Source organism: Gadus morhua, chromosome 22 (genome assembly GCF_902167405.1).
Source record: "Gadus morhua chromosome 22, gadMor3.0, whole genome shotgun sequence".
Lineage (NCBI taxonomy): Eukaryota > Metazoa > Chordata > Actinopteri > Gadiformes > Gadidae > Gadus > Gadus morhua.
The window spans coordinates 1,151,146-1,174,321 of record NC_044069.1 but is presented as its reverse complement, the minus strand read 5'-3'; the positions used below and the strand labels follow the sequence as shown (position 1 = coordinate 1,174,321).

The following is a 23,176-nucleotide window of genomic DNA, read 5'->3' as shown; positions in this document are numbered from 1 at the left end:
GAGATCTATGCATAGGCCTACTGTGCATCTCTTGAGAATTTCAAGCTAGACAACCGTGCATAAAGCAGAATTATTTGGTCTAGTTTGTTCTAAGGCTTACAGCTTGCATACAATAGTGCTTGCAAGTTTGTGAAGCCTTTGTTTATAAGCCAGTAAATCAATGCTTTTTAATTGTCATAACGCAACACATTGCGTTATGACAATTAAAAATTCGCTGGGTGAAAAGTTTTCACCCAGCGAATTTTGTATGATCCTCTCTTCTTCCACGATGCTTACGGCAAAGTGGTGAATTTCATCAAAACTGGAGTGCTACCTGAGCTGCTGGGGAAATGGTATACAGCATCACGCCTTACTCCCATAGACACCACAGCCACAAAACAGCCACATGAAGCGGGATGCTACTGCGGTCAACCTGCAGGCACAGATGTCATAATTTGCACATCTGGAAACTGTAGGCGAAAGCACTTTCACAAGACCTGCCTTAAGTTGACCAGGGTACCTAAGACGTGGAGATGTGTGCAGTGTAGAAAACAAGTTTAGTATTACCAGTCTGTGACAGGGGAGCCAATGGGATGGGAAAATGTTTTATGTATGTATTGTAATTGCACATTTATTGTTACCACAATGTGACCATGTACAATAAACATCACAAGTGTTTGAATTTGAAGGAATAATATTTTTTTATTTCCAAACTAAGTTTATACACACATATATATATATACATATACATATACATATATATATATATATACATACATACATATATATACACACATACACACACACACACTTGATAGTTTACTTCACAAAACTAGTAGACACAATTTTACAGGAAACTCATAAGTAGGCTTGTATAACAAAACAAAGATTGAGATACATTTACATTTGTACACATTTGTGACACTAAGGAAAACAATGTTAGTGACACCCATGCTATTGCGAGGGGACAACAGATTGGCAAATGTTGCACAGAGCACAGCACACTCTGACCATCTTTTCGAGAGATGTAAGCTCTCCTGGAGTTGCAGTCTGGCAGAGAGAAATAGGTGTTGTGCTTTGTAAAATGGTGTACTTGTTCCTCACAAGACCAATCACCCGTTCAACGTGAATTCGAACAGCTGCTATCCCCCTTGCATACTCAAGTTCACTTGGATGCAGTTGCCAGCATCTCCTACTGTGAAACCTCGATCTGCTAGGACCAAATCACCAGGTAACAGATTTGCCAGGTAGCCACAGTTCTCTGTAATGTACCTGTCACTTGCTCGCCCTCCCCAGCCACGAGACCAGTGTTTCCGCTAGAAGAAATTGGTGCCGGTCATGTGACCGGGAAGGTTTAATTTTACCGGTCAAATTGGAAAAAAAAAACGGTCGGATATTGTCCGTGTTTATTGCACTTAGAAAAAATTATAGGCAGGCTATATAAAGAAGAAGGGTGTGTGATCATATTTTGATTCGCCATGGTTGTTAAATACCGGTGCTCCGCAAAGCTTGCCGCCGGCTTTCGCTAGCTTGCCGCCGTTTAGTTCATAAACCTACGGTAGTCTATAGGGGAGCGTGTCTATGTTCCCTGAGTCCTATGTTCCCCTCTTTGTATGAGACTGGGGAACATAGGACCCTTTTTTTTAAAAAGCGTACTATGTTTCCTGCTTTACCCAAAAAAGGGTCCTATGTTCCCCGATATGTATGTGACCGGGGAACATAGGACCCTTTTTTTAAAAAGGGTTCCATGTTCCCCGGTCTGTTACTTTTTCCACCATTACTGCCAAATTCCGGCCGAAATAACTACCATTGCATGTCTTTACCTTTTGTGGAAGAGGGAGAGACGTCGGAGAACCTGACGCAGTATATTCATACGCCGGTAAACAAACCCCGAGAAGCCCAATCTCTACGAGAGCTCCCCGCGTTACGGCCATCCGGAGGCGCACAGAGCTTTTGGCCGTGATATTATTATACAATTATATTAAACTATTATATAAAGAGCTCCGGGAGTCGCAAACGGCAACAATCACTTTCTCCTCCAAGCTGCAGTTCACCCCGGACTGCACTGCACTGAGTTGGCCGGTTGAACGCTGATTGGCTGTTACGTTAGACATGTCACTCTGTTGAACGCCGATTGGCAGTCATTACGCGAATGCCGCGTCAAGGTTTAAATATTTTTAAAGATTGATAGATTGCGGGGAACATAGGACCCTTTTCTGGGAAAAGGGTCCTATGTTCCCCGCTTTTCCCAAAAAGGGTCCTATGCTCCCCGGTATGTATGGCTACAGGGGAACATAGGACCCTTTTTGGGGAAAACCGGGGGACCGGAGGACCTGCTCAATTTTGTTCTGCTCAATGGTTGAATCTTCTCGTGACTGAATGTTTGTATACAGCGCGCATGCTGTATGAGCGCAGGGTTGATGCCCTCCACTTTTTTCTGTGGAGAACCAGCGCCTTGAACATTAAGCATAAAACGAAACCGGATAGTTTTCGCCCGTTTCGGCTCCGTGTGGACGGGGCCTTATTTCCAATCGGTCATTCTGACCGGAGACATTTAGAATTTTCGGTCCTCCTCATTTTTTTCCGGTCAAAGACCGGTAATTACCGGACAACGGGAACTCTGCACGAGACACAAACGATATGACTCCCTGTGGAGTTATTGATATCAAATACTTTGCAGTATTGTGGTGCTTGTATTGTGAATATGTTTGTGCTCGGGCTCTTAGGTTTTTAGGTCTTTCAATGAAAATTTCAAAGTAGTCAATTATGGATGTACAATTTCTGTAACTACTATTTTTGAAACACATGGGTAAACTAATTTGAATCTGTTCCTTACTGGGCCACAGTATGCATCTAGACAACCTATCATGCAGGACATTTAATGTACTGTTAAAAATTCGGCCCGCAGTAGGCTTTGACAGATGAAATATAAATGAAACAAAGTGCAGTGGTAAATTCAGTCTCATTAGAGTCATTAAAAAGCTTTGAAAGGGAGACAGTCCAGGTCCCACCTTGAGGAACTCTGACACAAAAGTGAAGACAACCATCAGCTTGGCAAAGGATGGAAGTCCAGTTAAGTCCTGCACCATGTCATCATTGTCCTTGAAGGTTTCCTGGCTGAAGGATAACTTGCTAACCTTTTCCCTGAGCTGATAAACCTCTGACCTCAGTGCAGTACACACTTCTGTCAGTTTCCTCACAGTTTCTTGGCAGGCTTCATTGGAGCATGGTACACTGCTCTCAGCATCGACTGTGGAGTTACAGTAGTTGTGATCAGCTGTCTGACCTCTACCCTCCTGAGCTGAGGTGTCATCACAGGGTGCCACAGGTCCAACATCATGCGTCCTTTTCTTTCTTTTGACAGCTTGGATTTGCTCAAATTTTCTGTAGCTATTTCTTTTTCTTTTGCGTTGCTCAGGTGTGAGATAATCAAACAAACTTGTGGGTGCAATGGATTCTCACTCTTCTGACCTACAGTGGTAGAATGAGATATAGTGACACATTAGATAGATACATAGATAGATAAATGTCTAAATAAGCTGTATAATTGTAGTGCAAAGTAGAAATATAAGGTGCAAGTGAACAGATAAAACATATAAGGTGCTTTGAGACTGTATTATTATTATTATTATTATGACAAGAGTTTCAGCTGTTATTGTACAGTGTGATGGCACGTGGCAGGAACGACTTCCTGTATCTGTCCCTTAGACAGATTAATGAACCGTGTGTGAGACTGACAGGTGGGCTACGCTGGGTAAGTGAACGTTCGCAACGTGCAAAAAATAGTTTTAGAAAAATAGTTTCATCACATCTGATCATAGCAGAAGGTAATTGTTACGTCAGACGCAACGCGAACGGAACACTTCAGTTACGTGCCTCGTGTAGCCTTGTTACATCTCTACCAGAAATAAGTAATGTTACTCGACCAAAAATCGAATAATGCAATATAGATGAGCGGAGATAAAATAATTGTGACTGATCTTATTTTGTGAATCACTGTCATCATCAACATTGTTGTGTGGCATATCATTGTATCATCTTAGGTTTGATAGCTAACGTCAGTTAAAGCTATACTGTACGATGTGAGAGAGCTAGCATGATTTGAAATTAGCTTCTCTTCGGAGTTCCGTTTAACTCCTCCCCCACCCTTCAGGACTCCCTGCCCCCACCCTTCGACACAGAGCCGTGCACGAGCGCTGCTGCTGCTTACGGCTTACTTCAACGGCAACCATTGCGTCACTTTTCAGGCCATTCAACTCCCTCAGCTGTCGCCATCGCTGAAAAGCTAATCCAATATTTATTCTCCTTTTTCCTCGAGCAGTCTCCAACTTCTTTTTTGTTGCTGCCTTTTCAGTTTCTGTCTTTCTTTTTCTTGCCTTTTTAAAAGGATGAACCGGGGCAAATAACGGTGGCAGTGGAACCTAGTGACCTAGGCTCACTAGGTCTAGTCCACTGTCATGAACTACTATGACAACAACGCTTTCTTTGCCCTCCGTGAACGCGCTCAGTTCGGCTCAGTCTCAGCTCAGTCTCGTACACAGACGGGAGAGAACGCGCAGGCTTGTGATTGGTTCTTTAGATTCGGGTACAATGTCTCCGATTGGTAAGCATTTTAACAGGTTTATAGCCGATACAGATTTCGTTTTTTTTTCGCTTCTTTTTCATTGCCCATAAGTTATTTATTGCTGTCAGGATGTAAAAACCAATTTCAACAACATATTAAAAAGTGCATATCACTGGAAATCGTACAGTATGCCTTTAAGGAGTTAACTTACCCGAAATGAAGTGTTCATTGCACAGCCTGGAGTGTTCTGTCGGAGTCCAGTGATCCCTTTTAATGGCAGCTAACCACTTATGTCTCCTTTCTGTGTTTTTGGGAATGTTATAAAACGTATGTCCCGTTTTTTTGACTGACTGTTATCACAGCCCCACAGCAGATAGAAGGCATTTTTACCGTTTACTTTCGGTCACTGGGCGGTCCTAAAGATGGCGCCGGCTTTACGCTGTGACGTCACATGATACCCATGTGTACGTCGGCTCATTGAAACCGGAAACCGGGGGAATAAACTTGATGAGTTAGTCAATTAGTGTCATAATACTTGACAAGTTTTAAAAGAAATTCAATGAAAGAATAAACTAAATAATGATGCACCAAGAAGTTAGACATTAGGCCTAAATATGGTTACCTGCCCCTTGCTGATCTTCAATTTGTCCTGCATGTTGTTTTCCTTTGTTTTTTAACCGTCTTCCCGGTCCCATACGTCACGTTATTTTGGCTCTCCTCATCTAAACATTTAGGGCATATCCTTATGTATTAATTTCCCAAATTATGTTTGACGATCCACGCTAAATTTGGATTCTTGCTCCTGCTTTAGCTCGTTGGGGGTGGGGGGGGGTGGGGGACCACTGCAACATGGAAAGTTACAATCTAGGAGAGTTGGAACTAGGAGAGTTAAAAACTAGGAGAGTTTAAAAACTAGGAGTATTAAAACTATGACTTAGGAAGCTGGGAGAGTTACAAACTACAAAGCTAGGAGAGAACTAGGAGCTAGGCAAAGGGAAACCCTTTTTGGAGTTCAGGCCCAAATCGCCAACAACGTCGTTTAGGAAAATTGGACAAAGCTAAAGAAGCTTTGTCCAATGTAAAGGCAGAACATAACGTTATAGGATATTTAGAAAGCGGCTTTCTAACCAAAACATATGTACAATACCTCTTTTTAAATATTTCCTCAAGTTTAACCGAACTCCCGTGTCCAGAGGAATCTCCCTGGCGTGGCGTCACGGGGTCTCCCGCCCCCTGACTCCGTCGTCCAATCAGAGCTTAGGAGGGCTCATTCAGAGCTGCCTCATTGTTGGAACGTCACCTAAATTGGAAGAATACCAAATCGATTTGCAAATCTCAATGTGTTCCGCATGGATTAATAAAGGTTAAATAAATAAATACAACAATATACACATCATGGACCAGATTAAGGTGAATAGAGGAAGATGATTAATGTACTTATATTAATCTATATCATCCTCATTGCCCATTGCACATTTGCAAATTGTATGTACATTCTTGGCCTATAACTGTTTTTGTTTTTATATTGTCCATAACTTATTTATCTATTTTTAGTCGTGTTTATCATTGTTGCAATGTCTGCTCTACGTGCCTTATCCTTAATTGCCCCCTAGGGATGAATACAGTTTTGTTGAATCTTGAATCTTGAATCTTATTTTAGAAGAAAGGGGATGTAGCTGGTTACACTGGTTACACTGGTTACAGTGTAACCATGGTTACACCGGTTAGGGCTGGGCTGGTGCATTTTGTGGTTTATTTGTCTTGAAATTATTCTTTCATAAAATGTAATTCAATTAGAATCATTAGCTTCAAACATGACATCAGAAATAGCATAGACTAGAATAATTTACATCACCTGTCTACAGCAACACATCCATCATCAGTGCATTAGATGTGCGTGAACATATATTACATTATATAAATATACACATATTTATCAATAGAGATATGTATACAGTGGTGTAGTCTACGTGATACGCAGGTATACGCCGTATACCTTAGTTGGCGGGCCGAGCCCCTCCTTCTCGCGCGTGTGTGTGTGTGTGTGTGTGTGTGTGTGTGTGTGTGTGTGTGTGTGTGTGTGTGTGTGTGTGTGTGTGTGTGTGTGTGTGTGTGTGTGTGTGTGTGTGTCCAGTCCTCCCATATTAATGTGTAAACCACATAACAAGTAGTCAACAGAAGACAATGTTTTAATCCCACTTTATATCTCCTTGTTACCTTTAGATGAGAACCCCTGGCCAGCCTTTCAGACTGGGTGTCAGGCTAGGGAATTTAAAAACAGGCATCCTTGGTCAGAGTGGAGGGAAAAAAAAGTTAGGTAAATGTCAGCCAACATACAGGTGGTATACACAATTGAAATTCATAATGTTAATCACTATGCAAATGAGTAGGTAGCTAATTCATGGTCATTTTTAAGGTGCAGTAATTTCACTTTTACATAATTCAATTACTGTATGGTAGGCTATGTTAAGATAACAACAGTAAGAGCTCAAATTAGAGCAATTGAAAGAGTGAAACATTAGTCTCCTGTCATCTCCTTCTCATGCACTGGTTAGCCATGCAGTAAACAGTTCATTAAATTATTTTGAGTAGATTTTGTCCTTGTTTAGCATGTGCTATTGCTACTATAGATATACAAAGGACAACTTGTCATTTTTGTGTTCTATTTGTTCATACTGTTATTAAAACTGATAAACCTACTCAGCTTTCCATGATTGTTGATAATCGTTGTACTCTTAAATCAGCGGGTTGTAGACCCCTGCGTTGGTGAGTGTGGTGCGACACACCTACACGTACCGGTGGGACGGGTTTGTACGAGGCTGGGAGGGAATCATCACAGTATACCCACTACAATAAAATAGACTACACCACTGTATGTATAGATAGATACCACGAGGCCTTCATAAAATAGCACAAGGTCTAAAATTAAAACTGCTGAAGGACTTGTTTTTGTGGTATTTCTAACCTGCCTGTGCAATGACTCTACAGTTTGGGTATCAATCACTTCTCATTAGTTGAACTGTGCCATTACACGTCTCCCTAGCCCTTCGCGCACACATACACCACGTTAACATTAACAACGTCCCTTGACCAATCACAGCCCTTGCTGCTGCGTCGCCTCAACGGAAGGTTACGATTTTTGGGAGGCGCACGTCCGGCCCTTGCGGTGGACGCAAGGAGGGTAGCAAGGAGGTAAGGGGTCCGTAAGTCTGTAACCCCCTTGCGTTGCGGGAACGTGGAACCATAACAATCCCTTAACCCCACCCCCGCCTCATCGGTACGGCTCCAAAACCCCGTCGTCCGAACCACAAAGATTTTCCTTTGACCTTGTATGGTCTTATCATGTAGCAGCTGTTCTGGGGCCCCGTTCCAATTCTTTTACCATTCCTTCAGACTGATGTTTGTTATTATCGATTTTCTTCCGCTCGTCTATTTTCTGTCTTTTCTTTTTGCTTCGCTATTTCCACAGCATTATATTTTTCTCACAGTAAAACACTGGTAACTGAGATGTGTAACACTATGAAACTCATATAGCCTAGGTCTAAATATAATACAGAACAACTCACACAAACAAAATGTATTGTTATTTCGTATACGCTGAATGTGTGCGTCAACATAATGGAAGGGTGTGCTGTTCAACTGAAAAGTGCTTCCAAGAAAACCTGAGAGCTTGTGTAAAAAATGTCCTGCTGCGGGCTGTGGCCGTCAACCTCATTCAATGAAATATGTATTGTTGCTGCACATGACCGCCAGCAAACGGCTGTTGAGGTCCCAATAAATAAACAGATCCACACCCCAGCGATGAATGTGAATCTCTAAAGCACGTCTTGCCCGTGCATCATCGCATTGTGCATGAACACCTTCCATTAAAGGTCCCCACACAAAGGAAAGCAAGAGGCTTGTGTGCGGGGCGACGCCCTCCACAGTTGGACGACGCCCTCGGCAGGTGGACGTGCTCCCTGGGCGCGTCATCATTCGGCGTGCTCACCGTCAGCGGGCTGTCTCATTACGTTGGTGTCTCTTCAAGTCGGGCCGCCCCGTCGACAGCTCTTATAAAAGCGGCGGGTTCCTCCAGAAGAGTAGAGACAGACAGGACAGCAGCAGAGACAGACCTCCAACAGATTCCAGAACCGCAGCAGCCATCAGTCCACACTACAGCCGTAAGTGTTTGATTTACGCTTCACCGCTGACAACGGGAATCAAGCGTGATAGGCCTTTAATTTAAATATTAAATTGGATTATCGTTTGTTTGTAATGTTTTAGGCCATACATAAATATTTATTTCTATATATTTATTTTTCTATATTTCTATATGTATGAATATTTATATATTTTTTAATATATATAAATAAATATTTAGATATGTTTAATGTATCTATCATTATTTATACATTCATATATATTGGCATAACATAAAGGGGATGCTGTTGGTCTATGATCTAATGAAGTTGACCTTGCTGTGTTTGCAGAAGGAGATCAAAAGATGTTCACAATGACTGGAAGAATCGGCCTCCTTCTCCTCCTCTTGTTCGGTAAGTTAAAGAAAACCCGTTGATCCAGGCAGTTTCCTCCCCCTGGGTTTCACAGACGGTCTGGAACGAGCTGCAGCCTCATAACACCTGTGTGCGTTCGGTCCAGTCAATGCAGATGCGGCCAGCACCCAACAGGAGAGGAAGTTGGGACCGGCCAACGTGGCCCTGCCCGTCGCCAGGCCCAGTAGCAGCGTGCCCACCGCAAACGTGGCCAGCGGCGCCAATGTCGCCCCGGTCCAGAACGTGCCCACCGCCAACGTGGTCAGCGGCGCCAACGTGCCCTTGGTGCAGAACGTCGCCCCGGTGCAGAACGTAGCCCCGGTCCAGAACGTGCCCACCGCCAACGTGGTCAGCGGCGCCAACGTGCCCTTGGTGCAGAACGTCGCCCCGGTGCAGAACCTCCCCCAGATGCAGGTCATCCCCGGGATGCAGAACGCACAGCTGATGCAGAACGTCCCGATGATTCAGAACCTTCCCGTGATGCAGAACGTCCCAATGATGGCAAACATGGCCAACATTGGACAACAGCGGCAACTGGTCCCGCTGGGCACGGTTAACATTCCCAACCTGGGTAACGTGCCGGTGTACGGGGTCCCTGTTTCCATCAACCAGGCCGGGCAGCTGCAGATGGGTACGGGGCTGGGCGGGCTCAACCTGGGCGGGCTGAACGGCGGGCTGAACCAGGCCGCGCTGAACGGCGGCGGGCTGAACCTGGGCGGGCTGAACCAGGCCGGAGTGAACACCGGCGGGCTGAACCAGGCCGCGCTGAACCAGGCCGTGCAGAACCTGGCGAACGCGTTGGGCGTGTCCTCGTCGGGCGTCACCCGGCAGATGAGCGCCGTGTCGGTGCTGTCGGTGGTGGCGGCTAACCTGTGGTACCACTGGGGCTGCTAACCTGTGGTACCACTGGAGCTGCTAACCTGTGGTACCACTGGAGCTGCTAACCTGTGGTACCACTGGAGCTGCTAACCTGTGGTACCACTGGAGCTGCTAACCTGTGCTACCACTGGAGCTGCTGAGAGTCCCCCCTTCCCTCTTTGTATATGAGGCCGCAGGGAGACGGCTGTAGCCTGTGATTGAGAGCTGCACTTCTGTAGGATGATAGGCCCGTTGTATATTATATGTAATACCTTATTTATTATTTAAAGATTCTGATCTATTCTTGATTGTTAAAATGACTTGAACTAAATTATTGCCCTGAATGTGTCCGCTGAACAAATATAAACAAAATAAAGTTGTTCAAAACAAATGCAAAAGTGGCATCACGTTTTCTTCAGTCAGTGGATGTGTTACTGTAGACAGGTGATGTAAATTATTTTAGTCTATGCTATTTCTGATGTCATGTTTCAAGCTATGCACGTTATGAATGGTTTCTTCACCCCATAATGGACAACACCATATAAGGTTTTAATGATTTTATAGATAAGCTAACGACTACAATGAATTTATAGATAAGCTAACGACTACAAACATGAAATGGCCACTTTGTCATTTCCGTTTAAGCCAAGACAGACCAAAGGTTTACCTGGGTAAATTAGAACATGTAGGCGTGGCCTATTTACCGCTCCGCCCACTCCCAATATAACTGTTTGTTTACCTATGTTCGGCAGATGCTTCATGAACCACATCCAGAACGCAATCCCGTTTACCTTGTGTCTCTGTTAGAATAAACCACGTGTTGAACCTTTACCACCCTGCGAGTCAGCACGAGACCACCACACCACAAAGGATTCAAATAGTCTTACATCACAGGCCTGGGGCACGGCTTGGGCCCCAGGCTTTCAAGCGTCTCTAATTTTCTATGGCCATCCGACAGCCAAATTTGTCCTGGTCCCTCACCACTGTTTTCAGTTACCCTCAACGATCTACATTGTTTTGTAGCAAAATGTCTTATGCCGATGTTAAATATGTGCATTGTTTGAAATAAAACCTGTAATCAACCTGTATTTTCTTTATTTGGTTATTTGTTTGCAGAAGTTTAAATGAAACAATGACTTCTGGGAATTTGAAGACCGAATCGAGTAGGCTAGACCGCGTCTGCGTGTTTGGGGTTGATGGAAGTTGGTAGTTGGAAGCTAGCTATACTGATGAAGTTGGAAGTTGGAATCTATAGTGTGAAAAAGGTCCTTATGCACTTGATTCGAATGATGTGACAGTCAGGGTTGCAGAGAAGAGCAAGCGCCTTCGAACTTGGTTAACTGCATGACGGTAAGACATGTTTTTATTATGGAGCGGCTGGCTCTGATGATCTATTCATTTTTTATGCATTGGATTTGTACATTGATATGTCCATGTTTTGGTGCAGTTGTTTAACGCTTTTAAGTTTGTGTTCACCATCACTCGGGCTATCAAAAGTGCTTTGTTTTTTTTTACGTGTGTGATTTTTTTTATCTGCGAGGGCCCCTGGTGGGTGCTAATGCCAGGGCCTTTTTTTGATCCCAGTCCGTCACTGGTTGTGTCTGACTATAGACAGGCCCGTGGCGGGGGCCCGGCCTGGGACCTGTGTTGTGGGGGCCCGGCCTGGGACCTGTGTTGAACCTCACCCGCCCCCCGCTGGGGGCGCTGTGCGCCTCTACGCCCGGAACACAGCGAGTAGTTCCGGTTAGTAGATCTCCAAACACTGCGTTATTGTCGGTGGTCATCTTGTCATGCATCACTGTGTTATTGTACATGTATGAGGCTTAGTCGGTGACCGTTTCCCTTCGGAAGAGCCAAGCCCCGCGGGGGATAGGCATGTGGATCAGGGCTTAGAGAAGAACCAGCTCCGTCCTCCGCAGCGGATCGGGACACACGGGTCACACAGAGCCCAGACCCGGAGGTCCCACGTCCAGGTGGGGTGGTCGCTGTCTTTTCACGGTTGAATCGTTTAATTGGCTGTTAAAGAGTCTCTAACTCACGTGGATACACTGCACCCCTCTGGTCCCGGTAGCACGGGTCTCCTCTGGTATCGGTTGCACGGGTCTCCTGTGGTCCCGGTAGAACGAGGCTCCCGTCGACCCTCCTACCGCTCATCCACCACCTTACGTTATACTGTTCCCTACTGTAGGCCTGTTGGCCCAGGCTTCATGAACCCTTATGTACGCCCTTACTGTATGTTCGATTTAGTTATAGTATTTTGCATGATGAAGCATCTTATCCTAGCTATCTGTGGTGTATACGGGGAAGGGGTTAACCTAGTGACTGTTTTTACTGTACCCACAGAGATATAGTGCTGTTTCTTTCTTCTGGCAAATGGGGTTATTATAAGTGGCTTTGGAAAAAAGCGTCTGATAAATGCCCTGAATGTAAATATATAAGGAGGTATAAGGAGCAGGATAAGGAGGTAGGAGGAGCAGGATAATGAGCGGTGTATACCGTTGTCTCTGTGCTCAGATCATCATGGCGACTCCGGTCAGCATCCCCAGTAAGACGTGGGAGCTGAGCCTCTATGAGCTACACCGGAGCCCCCAGGTACCCCAGCTCGCCGCCCTCTCATTTATTCACGTGTACATGACTGTGTGTATTTTACTAATGTGTGTACTTCTCCATATGTACGTGCGCATGCATGTGTGTGTATTATTGTTGTGTTCATGTGTGTGTTTTATATCGTCTCACCTTCTTCTGACATACGTACTTATTGTGAGTCGCTTTGGGAACGAAGCGTCTGCTGGACGTTCATGTCTTTATTGTTGTGTGAGTACGTGAAGGTGTGTGTGCAGGTGTGTATGTGCTCATGTGTCGACCTGTGTGTCCTGACACGGTGCGTTTGGGCAGGAGGCCATCCTGGACAGCACCCTGGTGGCGGTCTCTCCGCGCTCACTGCACAGCGAGCTCATGTGCCCCATCTGCCTGGACATGCTGAAGAACACCATGACCACCAAGGAGTGCCTGCACCGCTTCTGCTCCGAGTGCATCGTGACGGCCCTGCGCTCCGGGTACTGCCACGCCCCTAGAACCCTGCCACGCCCCTAGATCACTGCCACGCCCCTAGAACCCTGCCACGCCCCTAGAACCCTGCCACGCCCCTAGATCACTGCCACGCCCCTAGAACCCTGCCACGCCCCTAGATCACTGCCACGCCCCTAGAACCCTGCCACGCCCCTAGAACCCTGCCACGCCCCTAGAACCCTGCCACGCCCCTAGAACCCTGCCACGCCCCTAGAACCCTGCCACGCCCCTAGAACCCTGCCACGCCCCTAGAACCCTGCCACGCCCCTAGATCACTGCCACGCCCCTAGATCACTGCCACGCCCCTAGAACCCTGCCACGCCCCTAGAACCCTGCCACGCCCCTAGAACACTGCCCTGCCCCTAGAACACTGCCACGCCCCTAGAACACTGCCACGCCCCTAGAACCCTGCCACGCCCCTAGATCACTGCCACGCCCCTAGAACCCTGCCACGCCCCTAGATCACTGCCACGCCCCTAGATCACTGCCACGCCCCTAGAACCCTGCCACGCCCCTAGAACCCTGCCACGCCCCTAGAACCCTGCCACGCCCCTAGAACCCTGCCACGCCCCTAGAACACTGCCACGCCCCTAGAACCCTGCCACGGCCCTAGAACCCTGCCACGCCCCTAGAACCCTGCCACGCCCCTAGAACCCTGCCACGCCCCTAGAACACTGCCACGCCCCTAGAACACTGCCACGCCCCTAGAACACTGCCACGCCCCTAGAACCCTGCCACGCCCCTAGATCACTGCCACGCCCCTAGAACCCTGCCACGCCCCTAGAACCCTGCCACGCCCCTAGAACCCTGCCACGCCCCTAGAACCCTGCCACGCCCCTAGATCACTGCCACGCCCCTAGATCACTGCCACGCCCCTAGAACCCTGCCACGCCCCTAGAACCCTGCCACGCCCCTAGAACCCTGCCACGCCCCTAGATCACTGCCACGCCCCTAGAACCCTGCCACGCCCCTAGAACCCTGCCACGCCCCTAGAACCCTGCCACGCCCCTAGAACCCTGCCACGCCCCTAGATCACTGCCACGCCCCTAGAACCCTGCCACGCCCCTAGAACCCTGCCACGCCCCTAGATCACTGCCACGCCCCTAGAACCCTGCCACGCCCCTAGATCACTGCCACGCCCCTAGAACCCTGCCACGCCCCTAGAACCCTGCCACGCCCCTAGAACCCTGCCACGCCCCTAGAACCCTGCCACGCCCCTAGAACCCTGCCACGCCCCTAGAACCCTGCCACGCCCCTAGAACCCTGCCACGCCCCTAGATCACTGCCACGCCCCTAGATCACTGCCACGCCCCTAGAACCCTGCCACGCCCCTAGAACCCTGCCACGCCCCTAGAACACTGCCCTGCCCCTAGAACACTGCCACGCCCCTAGAACACTGCCACGCCCCTAGAACCCTGCCACGCCCCTAGATCACTGCCACGCCCCTAGAACCCTGCCACGCCCCTAGATCACTGCCACGCCCCTAGATCACTGCCACGCCCCTAGAACCCTGCCACGCCCCTAGAACCCTGCCACGCCCCTAGAACCCTGCCACGCCCCTAGAACCCTGCCACGCCCCTAGAACACTGCCACGCCCCTAGAACCCTGCCACGCCCCTAGAACCCTGCCACGCCCCTAGAACCCTGCCACGCCCCTAGAACCCTGCCACGCCCCTAGAACACTGCCACGCCCCTAGAACACTGCCACGCCCCTAGAACACTGCCACGCCCCTAGAACCCTGCCACGCCCCTAGATCACTGCCACGCCCCTAGAACCCTGCCACGCCCCTAGAACACTGCCACGCCCCTAGAACCCTGCCACGCCCCTAGATCACTGCCACGCCCCTAGAACCCTGCCACGCCCCTAGATCACTGCCACGCCCCTAGAACCCTGCCACGCCCCTAGAACCCTGCCACGCCCCTAGAACCCTGCCACCCCCTAGAACCCTGCCACGCCCCTAGAACCCTGCCACGCCCCTAGAACCCTGCCACGCCCCTAGAACCCTGCCACGGCCCTAGAACCCTGCCACGCCCCTAGAACACTGCCACGCCCCTAGAACCCTGCCACGCCCCTAGAACACTGTCACGCCCCTAGAACACTGCCACACCATTGACAGCGTGGGTTAGGGTTAGTGTGTTAACCCCAGCTCCCCTCGCCCATCCCCCAGGAACAAGGAGTGTCCGACCTGCCGGAAGAAGCTAGTCTCCAGGCGCTCCCTGCGCCGCGACGCTAACTTCGACGCCCTGATCTCCAAGATCTACCCCAGCCGGCGGGAGTACGACGCCCACCAGGAGCGCGTCCTGGAGCGCCTCAGTCGGCTCCACAACAAGGAGGCGCTGAGCTCCAGCATCGAGAAGGGGCTCCAGGAGCAGGCCCGCTCCAGGTACTGACCCAGCCGCTGGCTAGCCCCTAGCCCTACCCGTACTGTCTAACCCCGACCCGTACTGTCTAACCCCGACCCGTACTGTCTAACCCCGACCCGTACTGTCTAACCCCGACCCGTACTGTCTAACCCCGACCCGTACTGTCTAACCCCTACCTGTTCTGTCTAACCCCGACCCGTACTGTCTAACCCCGACCCGTACTGTCTAACCCCTACCTGTCTGTACTGTCTAACCCCTACCTGTCTGTACTGTCTAACCCCGACCCGTACTGTCTAACCCCGACCCGTACTGTCTAAACCCGACCCGTACTGTCTAACCCCTACCTGTTCTGTCTAACCCCTACCTGTACTGTCTAACCCCTACCCGTACTGTCTAACCCCTACCCGTACTGTCTAACCCCTACCCGTACTGTCTAACCCCTACCCGTACTGTCTAACCCCTACCCGTACTGTCTAACCCCTACCCGTACTGTCTAACCCCTACCCGTACTGTCTAACCCCTACCCGTACTGTCTAACCCCTACCTGTACTGTCTAACCCCTACCTGTACTGTTTAACCCAGGGCTCCAGACTAACTATGCGTTGGTTGCACTGGTGCGCCTTACAATTTTTTTGGTGCACCAGCTCAAAATTTAGCTGTACCAAATTTTTCATCGCGTCACCATTGACGCCATAACTCTCCATATCTTTCATATAATGTGAATGATTTTTGAACAAGAATAATGTTGCGTTCCAGGCAACCCGTAACCCGTGTTTTCACAACCTTCGACCCGGGAAAATGCCCTTGAACGGCAGACAAACCCGCAACTCGCTACCCGTGAACTCGTACCAGACCGATCCCCTCCCAGTTCCAGCTCATAACTTACGGGTTCAAAAGTGTCCCTGGAACGCAGCATGAGGTGTAGAGAAACGCTTGTCTTTATTTGAAGCACCATTATATATAAAAATAAAAATTAAGTGTTTCAAGTTTTTCACTGAGCTGAAATGGAACATTTCAAACTAAAATATTAAGCACAATAAAACATTTCCAAATAAAAGGGCTTGTGCGGGTAATTCAGCCTCTCTGAGTAACTACTCTCAGTAGTAGGGCAGGTTGGAACAGTAGGCTTAGTTTTTTTTTAATGAAAAAACATTCTATGTTTTTACCTCTCTTTTGTCGCGGTTATTTTCTTTATGCGTTTCAGTTACTCTGGCGCTTAGGTCGTTCGCAATTTAAAAAAAAAAACACAAGCAGTGAACAGGACCAGAGCGAATCAGAGACATCCAAAGCTCTTTCTCTTATTGGTTTAGACCACGATATGATCCTACCATGAGTAGGGATGGGGATCATTAATATTTATTGATATCGATACCATTTTCAATACTCCTTCACGATCCGGGTCTTTATCAATACCAGTATCGATTCTTTTATATTAATTGGTGGAAATGCGAAGCGTTTTAAGTGATGAGGAAAATATTTAGGAAATAAATAATTGCACTTTAAATTAAATATGTAATTCTTAATAAATATTGAGTAGTATTCAGTAGTTTAAGTTATATAAACGAATATGATTAGGGCACTATACAACTGTATTATTAATACAGAGACATGAGTAACACGGTATTACTCATGTTTCTCACCACTCAATTTACCGTTTCCTTTATGTTATATTTGAACGCATCATGATAACAAGTCGTTTTACTGAGCCAACCTCAAAGCATCATCATGCAGCACATCTGAAACTTTATTTACTTTTTTAGATAACTAGCTTGTATGCTGCTGATTACAACACCGATTTCACAATTGGAAATATTATTTTTAACTGACGGGGCTAGCGACAATGTCTGTGTGTGCGATTACCGCTGGTACTTTGAGTGGATGATTAAGACGGGCCCGTCTGTGGTGCGACAGGAGGAGGAGGAGACAGTCTTTTAAACTCTGAGACAGTCGAAGGTACTGCATTGGGTCTTTATTTGATGCACAATGCTAATGTGCTAGGCCATTGAGGTTGTGTTCCCCCTTTACAATAAGTTATTTTCGCCCTTTTGCCCGTTCAGCCATCCTTGCAAGCAAAGTTAACTGCCAGACTTCACTTGTTTTACTTGTAGTACCTGTTTGCTTACAATTGCCTTCAAAAACATTGGTGGACACGCTGCAGTGATTGGATTGATTAGATCTAAATGCCGCGAGGCGACTTGAGGGACACAACATTACGTCACAGGACCTACGGGACAAAAATAATAATAAATGAACGACGGGACTCGATAGTGGTACCGATAAGCCCAAACTTTAATGATTTTCGGGTTTTGAAATAAGTGCAACTGGGTCCTTGATAGAACCGGGTTTCGATCCCAAACATTAGTGTGAGTTTGATCACAGGAGAACCCGAGAGAGAAGGAAGGACATTTATTTTTTCTTCCCGGGCAGCGTCAGGTGCACCAGTGCGACCTATAAAAAATATTAGTCACAGCCTTAAATATTCTGGAGCCCTGGTTTAACCCCTCACCTACTGTCTAGCCCCTTCCTGTCTCTGTACTGTCTAACCCCTACCTGCTCCTCAATGACCTGTCTCTGTACTGTCTAACCCCTACCTGCTCATTAATGACCTGTCTCTGTACTGTCTAACCCCTACCTGCTCCTTAATGACCTGTCTCTGTACTGTCTAACCCCTACCTGCTCCTTAATGACCTGTCTCTGTACTGTCTAACCCCTACCTGCTCCTTAATGACCTGTCTCTGTACTGTCTAACCCCTACCTGCACCTAAATGACCTGTCTCTGTACTGTCTAACCCCTACCTGCTCCTTAATGACCTGTCTCTGTACTGTCTAACCCCTACCTGCTCCTTAATGACCTGTCTCTGTACTGTCTAACCCCTACCTGCTCCTTAATGACCTTTCTCTGTACTGTCTAACCCCTACCTGCTCCTTAACGACCTGTCTCTGTACTGTCTAACCCCTACCTGCTCCTTATTGACCTGTCTCTGTACTGTCTAACCCCTACCTGCTCCTTAATGACCTGTCTCTGTACTGTCTAACCCCTACCTGCTCCTTAATGACCTGTCTCTGTACTGTCTAACCCCTACCTGCTCCTTAATGACCTGTCTCTGTACTGTCTAACCCCTACCTGCTCCTTAATGACCTGTCTCTGTACTGTCTAACCCCTACCTGCTCCTTAATGACCTGTCTCTGTACTGTCTAACCCCTACCTGCTCCTTAATGACCTGTCTCTGTACTGTCTAACCCCTACCTGCTCCTTAATGACCTGTCTCTGTACTGTCTAACCCCTACCTGCTCCTTATTGACCTGTCTCTGTACTGTCTAACCCCTACCTGCTCCTTAATGACCTGTCTCTGTACTGTCTAACCCTTACCTTAATGACCTGTCTCTGTACTGTCTAACCCCTACCTGCTCCTTAATGACCTGTCTCTGTACTGTCTAACCCCTACCTTAATGACCTGTCTCTGTACTGTCTAACCCCTACCTTAATGACCTTGATCTCAGGGGTCAGAGGGTGAAGAAGCCGACTCAGGAGAGTGACAACACCACCTTCAGCGGGGGCGAGGAGAATGGCGACGCCCACTCCCACCTGTCCCATGACTCCGCCCACCTGCCTCAGGACCCCTCCCCCCTTGCGCAAGAGCCCGCCCCTTTTCTTGGCCCTCCACCCCAGGACTCTGCCCCCTTGGAGGCGGGGCCGAGCAGCAAGCGGCCACGCCTCTCTGACGGGGGCTCCTCCCCCCCGGTGGTGGAGGCGGGGAGCCTGCCGCGGCGCCTCAGAGAAGGCTCCGCCTCCGAGATCGAGCTGGTTTTCAGGCCACACCCCCAGCTGGTCTCCTGCCAGGAGTACAGCCAGACCAGGTGACGAGTTAGTAGTGAGGTCCACCAGGGAACCACCTCACAGCACTTCTTCCATGACACAGTTGAGGTATTTTATAATGATGTGTTGATAACGGTGCGTGTGCGTGTGTGTGTGTGTGTGTGTGTGTGTGTGTGTGTGTGTGTGTATGTGTGGGGTGCAGGTACGTTAAGACCACGGCCAACGCCACGGTGGACCACCTGTCTAAGTACCTGGCGCTGCGCATCGCCCTGGAGGAGAGGAGGAGCCGACAGGTGGAGGAGGAGGAGGCGGCGCAGGAGGAAGGGAGAGGAGGAGGAGGAGGAGGAGGAGGCGGCTCCATCCTGACCGACGTCAGCGAGAAGCAGTACACCATCTACACCCCCACAGGGGGCCAGTTCTCCGTGAGTACAGGCGCCCCTACCGTCCCCTCTCTGGACCCCGACGGGATGGTGAACTCTGTGATTAACTGTGTGTGTGTGTGTGTGTGTGTGTGTGTGTGTGTGTGTGTGTGTGTGTGTGTGTGCAGACTCTGAATGGCTCTCTGACGCTGGAGTTGGTCAACGAGAAGTACTGGAAGATCCGAAAACCTCTGGAGCTCTACTACGCCATCAGCAAGGACCAGCCTAGCCCCTCCCACAACCCCCACACACCTGACCCTAGCCCCTCCCACTAATAATACACCTGACCCTGGCCCCTCCCACAACCCCCACACACCTGGCCCTAGTCCCTCCCACTAATAACACACCTGACCCTAGTCCCTCCCACTAATAACACACCTGACCCTAGCCCCTCCCATAACAACACCTGACCCTAGCCCCTCCCACAACCCTTGCACACCTGACCCAAGCAACACATCTGACTTTAGCCCCTCCCATAATCCCTGCCCACAGCCCCTCCCCTAACATCTGTCCGTAAACCCTTCCCCTTACCAACACCTGACCCTAGCCCCTCCCATAACCCAACACCTGATCCTAGCCCCTCCCACAACCCTCACTTGACCCTAGCCCCTCCCATAATAACACACCTGACCCTATCCCAAACCTGACCCTGGCCCCTCCCACCGCCCCTCCATCTCTCTGATGCACTTTACGACGGCCCCCGGCCTACCGTCTGACCTTCTGTGTTGACAACCGCTGCTCATACTTCAGCTCTGTTACCGGCCCTCGTTGTAACCCGGGTGGAACCTGCACAATAAAATCATCCATCACCTGGCTGCTATACCCGACTCCCTTCTGTCATTAAGGAGCAGGGAGGGGTTAGACAGTACAGAGACAGGTCATTAAGGAGCAGGTAGGGGTTAGACAGTAGACGGACAGGTCATTAAGGAGCAGGAAGGGGTTAGACACTACAGACAGGTCATTAAGGGGCAGGTAGGGGTTAGACAGTACAGAGACAGGTCATTAAGGAGCAGGAAGGGGTTAGACAGTACAGAGACAGGTCATTAAGGAGCAGGTAGGGGTTAGACAGTAGACGGACGGGTCATTAAGGAGCAGGTAGGGGTTAGACAGTACAGAGACAGGTCATTAAGGAGCAGGTAGGGGTTAGACAGTACAGAGACAGGTCATTAAGGAGCAGGTAGGGGTTAGACAGTAGACGGACGGGTCATTAAGGAGCAGGTAGGGGTTGGACAGACGGACGGGTCATTAAGGAGCAGGTAGGGGTTAGACAGTAGACGGACGGGTCATTAAGGAGCAGGTAGGGGTTAGACAGTAGACGGACGGGTCATTAAGGAGCAGGTAGGGGTTAGACAGTACAGAGACAGGTCATTAAGGAGAAGGTAGGGGTTAGACAGTAGACGGACAGGTCATTAAGGAGCAGGTAGGGGTTAGACAGCAGACGGACAGGTCATTAAGGAGCAGGTAGGGGTTAGACAGTAGACGGACAGGTCATTAAGGAGCAGGTAGGGGTTAGACAGTAGACGGACAGGTCATTAAGGAGCAGGTAGGGGTTAGACAGTACAGAGACAGGTCATTAAAGAGCAGGTAGGGGTTAGACAGTACAGAGACAGGTCATTAAGGAGCAGGTAGGGGTTAGACAGTACAGAGACAGGTCATTAAAGAGCAGGTAGGGGTTAGACAGTACAGAGGTCATTAAGGAGCAGGTAGGGGTTAGACAGTACAGAGACAGGTCATTAAGGAGCAGGTAGGGGTTAGACAGTAAAGAGACAGGTCATTAAGGAGCAGGTAGGGGTTAGACAGTAGACGGACGGGTCATTAAGGAGCATGTAGGGGTTAGACAGTACAGAGACAGGTCATTAAGGGGCAGGTAGGGGTTAGACAGTACAGAGACAGGTCATTACGGAGCAGGAAGGGGTTAGACACTACAGACAGGTCATTAAGGGGCAGGTAGGGGTTAGACAGTACAGAGACAGGTCATTAAGGAGCAGGAAGGGGTTAGACAGTACAGAGACAGGTCATTAAGGAGCAGGTAGGGGTTAGACAGTACAGAGACAGGTCATTAAGGAGCAGGTAGGGGTTAGACAGTACAGAGACAGGTCATTAAGGAGCAGGTAGGGGTTAGACAGTACAGAGACAGGTTCTTAAGGAGCAGGTAGGGGTTAGACAGTACGGAGACAGATCACCTCATTCAGTTATAAGTGAGTTCCATCCTTGGATTGATACAAGTGTAGGTAAATGACTGTTGATCACTGTCTACATCTTTCACATTTGATTTAGCCAAGATGACGTGTCTATGTTCCAATTCCAAAATGCTGCTTTGAAAAATCACTGAGTTGATTCACAAGGAATTGCACCTCAGTGGGAGTTATTTCTCCCTCGTTGGACCCCTTCTCATATCCTGAGTTAGAGTATCCGTTTGTTTGAAACACCAGTGCTGCTCCCTGGGTATGAGGTGGGCCATCTCCACTGCAATCTCCTGCTTAAATAAAGGGTTTGGAATCACAGAACAGAGACCTAATCGTCCTCCCGACAGCGCTACAAGCCCCCCGTGTATTCAGGCCGGAGAGAGCTGCAGCCCTGCTCTGGTCTGCGTGACGGTGTGTAGAGCGGTGGCCTCCGGACCGAGAGCCGGTTCCCCAGGACGTGTCTCGACCCGTGGGCCCTGCCCGAGGTGAACCCTGCTGCTGGCTGGCTCTCACCCCAGGCCAGCCAGCAGCCGGGGGAACCAGCTTTTTGGTGGAGTCGGTTTAACCGGTGATGTCGGCGCTGGTGAGAAACTGCAGCAATGGGAAGCGATCTCTGATCTAGGCTGTGATGGTCGAAAATACTTCATCCCTCTATTTTAGAGGGACGACGTTTAAAATACTTCTCTATTTCATAATAATTACAGGGATGAATTATGCCCTGACGTCTCAGCAGCCTGAACCCACTTGGCACAGAGATGAAGACTCATAACACCAGTTTACAGAGTTCTCATCACATAACTCTACAATGTTACGAATCTGATGCAATCATCCCGAAAAGGCCAATGATGTGGTCCCTTGTCTCTGTGGTAGGAAACCGGTCACTCTGGTCCACTGCCCGTAGGCCCGGCACTGAACAGAGGACACGTTCTCCTAGCAGACCCGCCCAGAACGATCCAGGGAGGGGAGCAGAAGCAGTTTGCCCTTGCGTGCGCCCTCCATTGTCAACACACAATTCATTTTAGTAACCATTCAACAACATTCCACAGCCATTAATGATCCTGCTTTAATGTTGATGATGGCGGGGCCAAACGCGGCCCCACCCTCGCGGCCAAACATAGAGCCCTTGAGCTGTTCCCTCCCCAGGGCTGACAGGTCCAGGGGACGTTGGTGGGGTCAGCAGTCCATGAGAGCTCCTGTATAATACAGCACGATACAATACTACTTTATCTGTCCATATGGCACTGAAATGCATTTTGTGTCCCTGGGAAGGCCCCTCAAAACATTTAGGACATACAGGTAACCAGGTACAAATGACACGACAGCACAGCGATACACAAGCAGCACAGATAACATTTTAGGCAAGCACAGGTGTGAACCGGTAAGACGATG

The 23,176-nt window shown here is 48.8% G+C and overlaps 2 protein-coding genes and 1 long non-coding RNA gene across 4 annotated transcripts; 2 read left to right on the top strand and 1 right to left on the bottom strand.

Annotated features, from left to right (window-relative positions):
* Positions 1–2,527: 2,527 nt before the first annotated feature.
* On the bottom strand, positions 2,528–5,762 carry LOC115535321 (uncharacterized). Of its 2 annotated transcripts, XR_003974469.1 has the most exons (4): positions 5,691–5,762; positions 4,934–5,265; positions 4,755–4,844; positions 2,528–3,450 (listed from the first exon to the last, which is right to left on the bottom strand). It is a non-coding gene; the product is annotated as an uncharacterized LOC115535321 (long non-coding RNA). The 2 variants fall into 2 exon arrangements; XR_003974468.1 differs by having other exon boundaries at positions 4,755–5,265.
* A 2,803-nt stretch (positions 5,763–8,565) lies between these two features.
* LOC115535293 (deubiquitination-protection protein dph1) lies at positions 8,566–10,319 on the top strand. The gene is made up of 3 exons (XM_030346363.1): positions 8,566–8,703; positions 9,013–9,075; positions 9,182–10,319. Exons 2-3 carry the CDS (start codon positions 9,027–9,029, stop codon positions 9,967–9,969), a joined length of 837 nt encoding a protein of 278 aa, XP_030202223.1. The 5' UTR covers positions 8,566–8,703; positions 9,013–9,026; the 3' UTR covers positions 9,970–10,319.
* A 1,348-nt stretch (positions 10,320–11,667) lies between these two features.
* LOC115535286 (E3 ubiquitin-protein ligase RING2-A) lies at positions 11,668–20,421 on the top strand. Its single transcript, XM_030346353.1, has 7 exons — positions 11,668–11,906; positions 12,448–12,525; positions 12,829–12,989; positions 15,170–15,385; positions 18,867–19,223; positions 19,385–19,604; positions 19,730–20,421. The coding sequence occupies exons 2-7, from the start codon at positions 12,454–12,456 to the stop codon at positions 19,874–19,876; spliced, it is 1,173 nt and encodes a 390-aa protein (XP_030202213.1). The 5' UTR covers positions 11,668–11,906; positions 12,448–12,453; the 3' UTR covers positions 19,877–20,421.
* Positions 20,422–23,176: the final 2,755 nt, after the last annotated feature.

Coding starts and splice junctions, on each gene's coding strand:
- LOC115535286 (XM_030346353.1), top strand. CDS start 12,454: ATGGCGACTCCGGTCAGCATCCCCAGTAAGACGTGGGAGCTGAGCCTC. Junction 12,526..12,828: donor AGCTACACCGGAGCCCCCAG/GTACCCCAGCTC, acceptor GCGTTTGGGCAG/GAGGCCATCCTGGACAGCAC. Junction 15,386..18,866: donor CAGGAGCAGGCCCGCTCCAG/GTACTGACCCAG, acceptor CCTTGATCTCAG/GGGTCAGAGGGTGAAGAAGC.
- LOC115535293 (XM_030346363.1), top strand. CDS start 9,027: ATGTTCACAATGACTGGAAGAATCGGCCTCCTTCTCCTCCTCTTGTTC. Junction 9,076..9,181: donor CCTTCTCCTCCTCTTGTTCG/GTAAGTTAAAGA, acceptor CGTTCGGTCCAG/TCAATGCAGATGCGGCCAGC.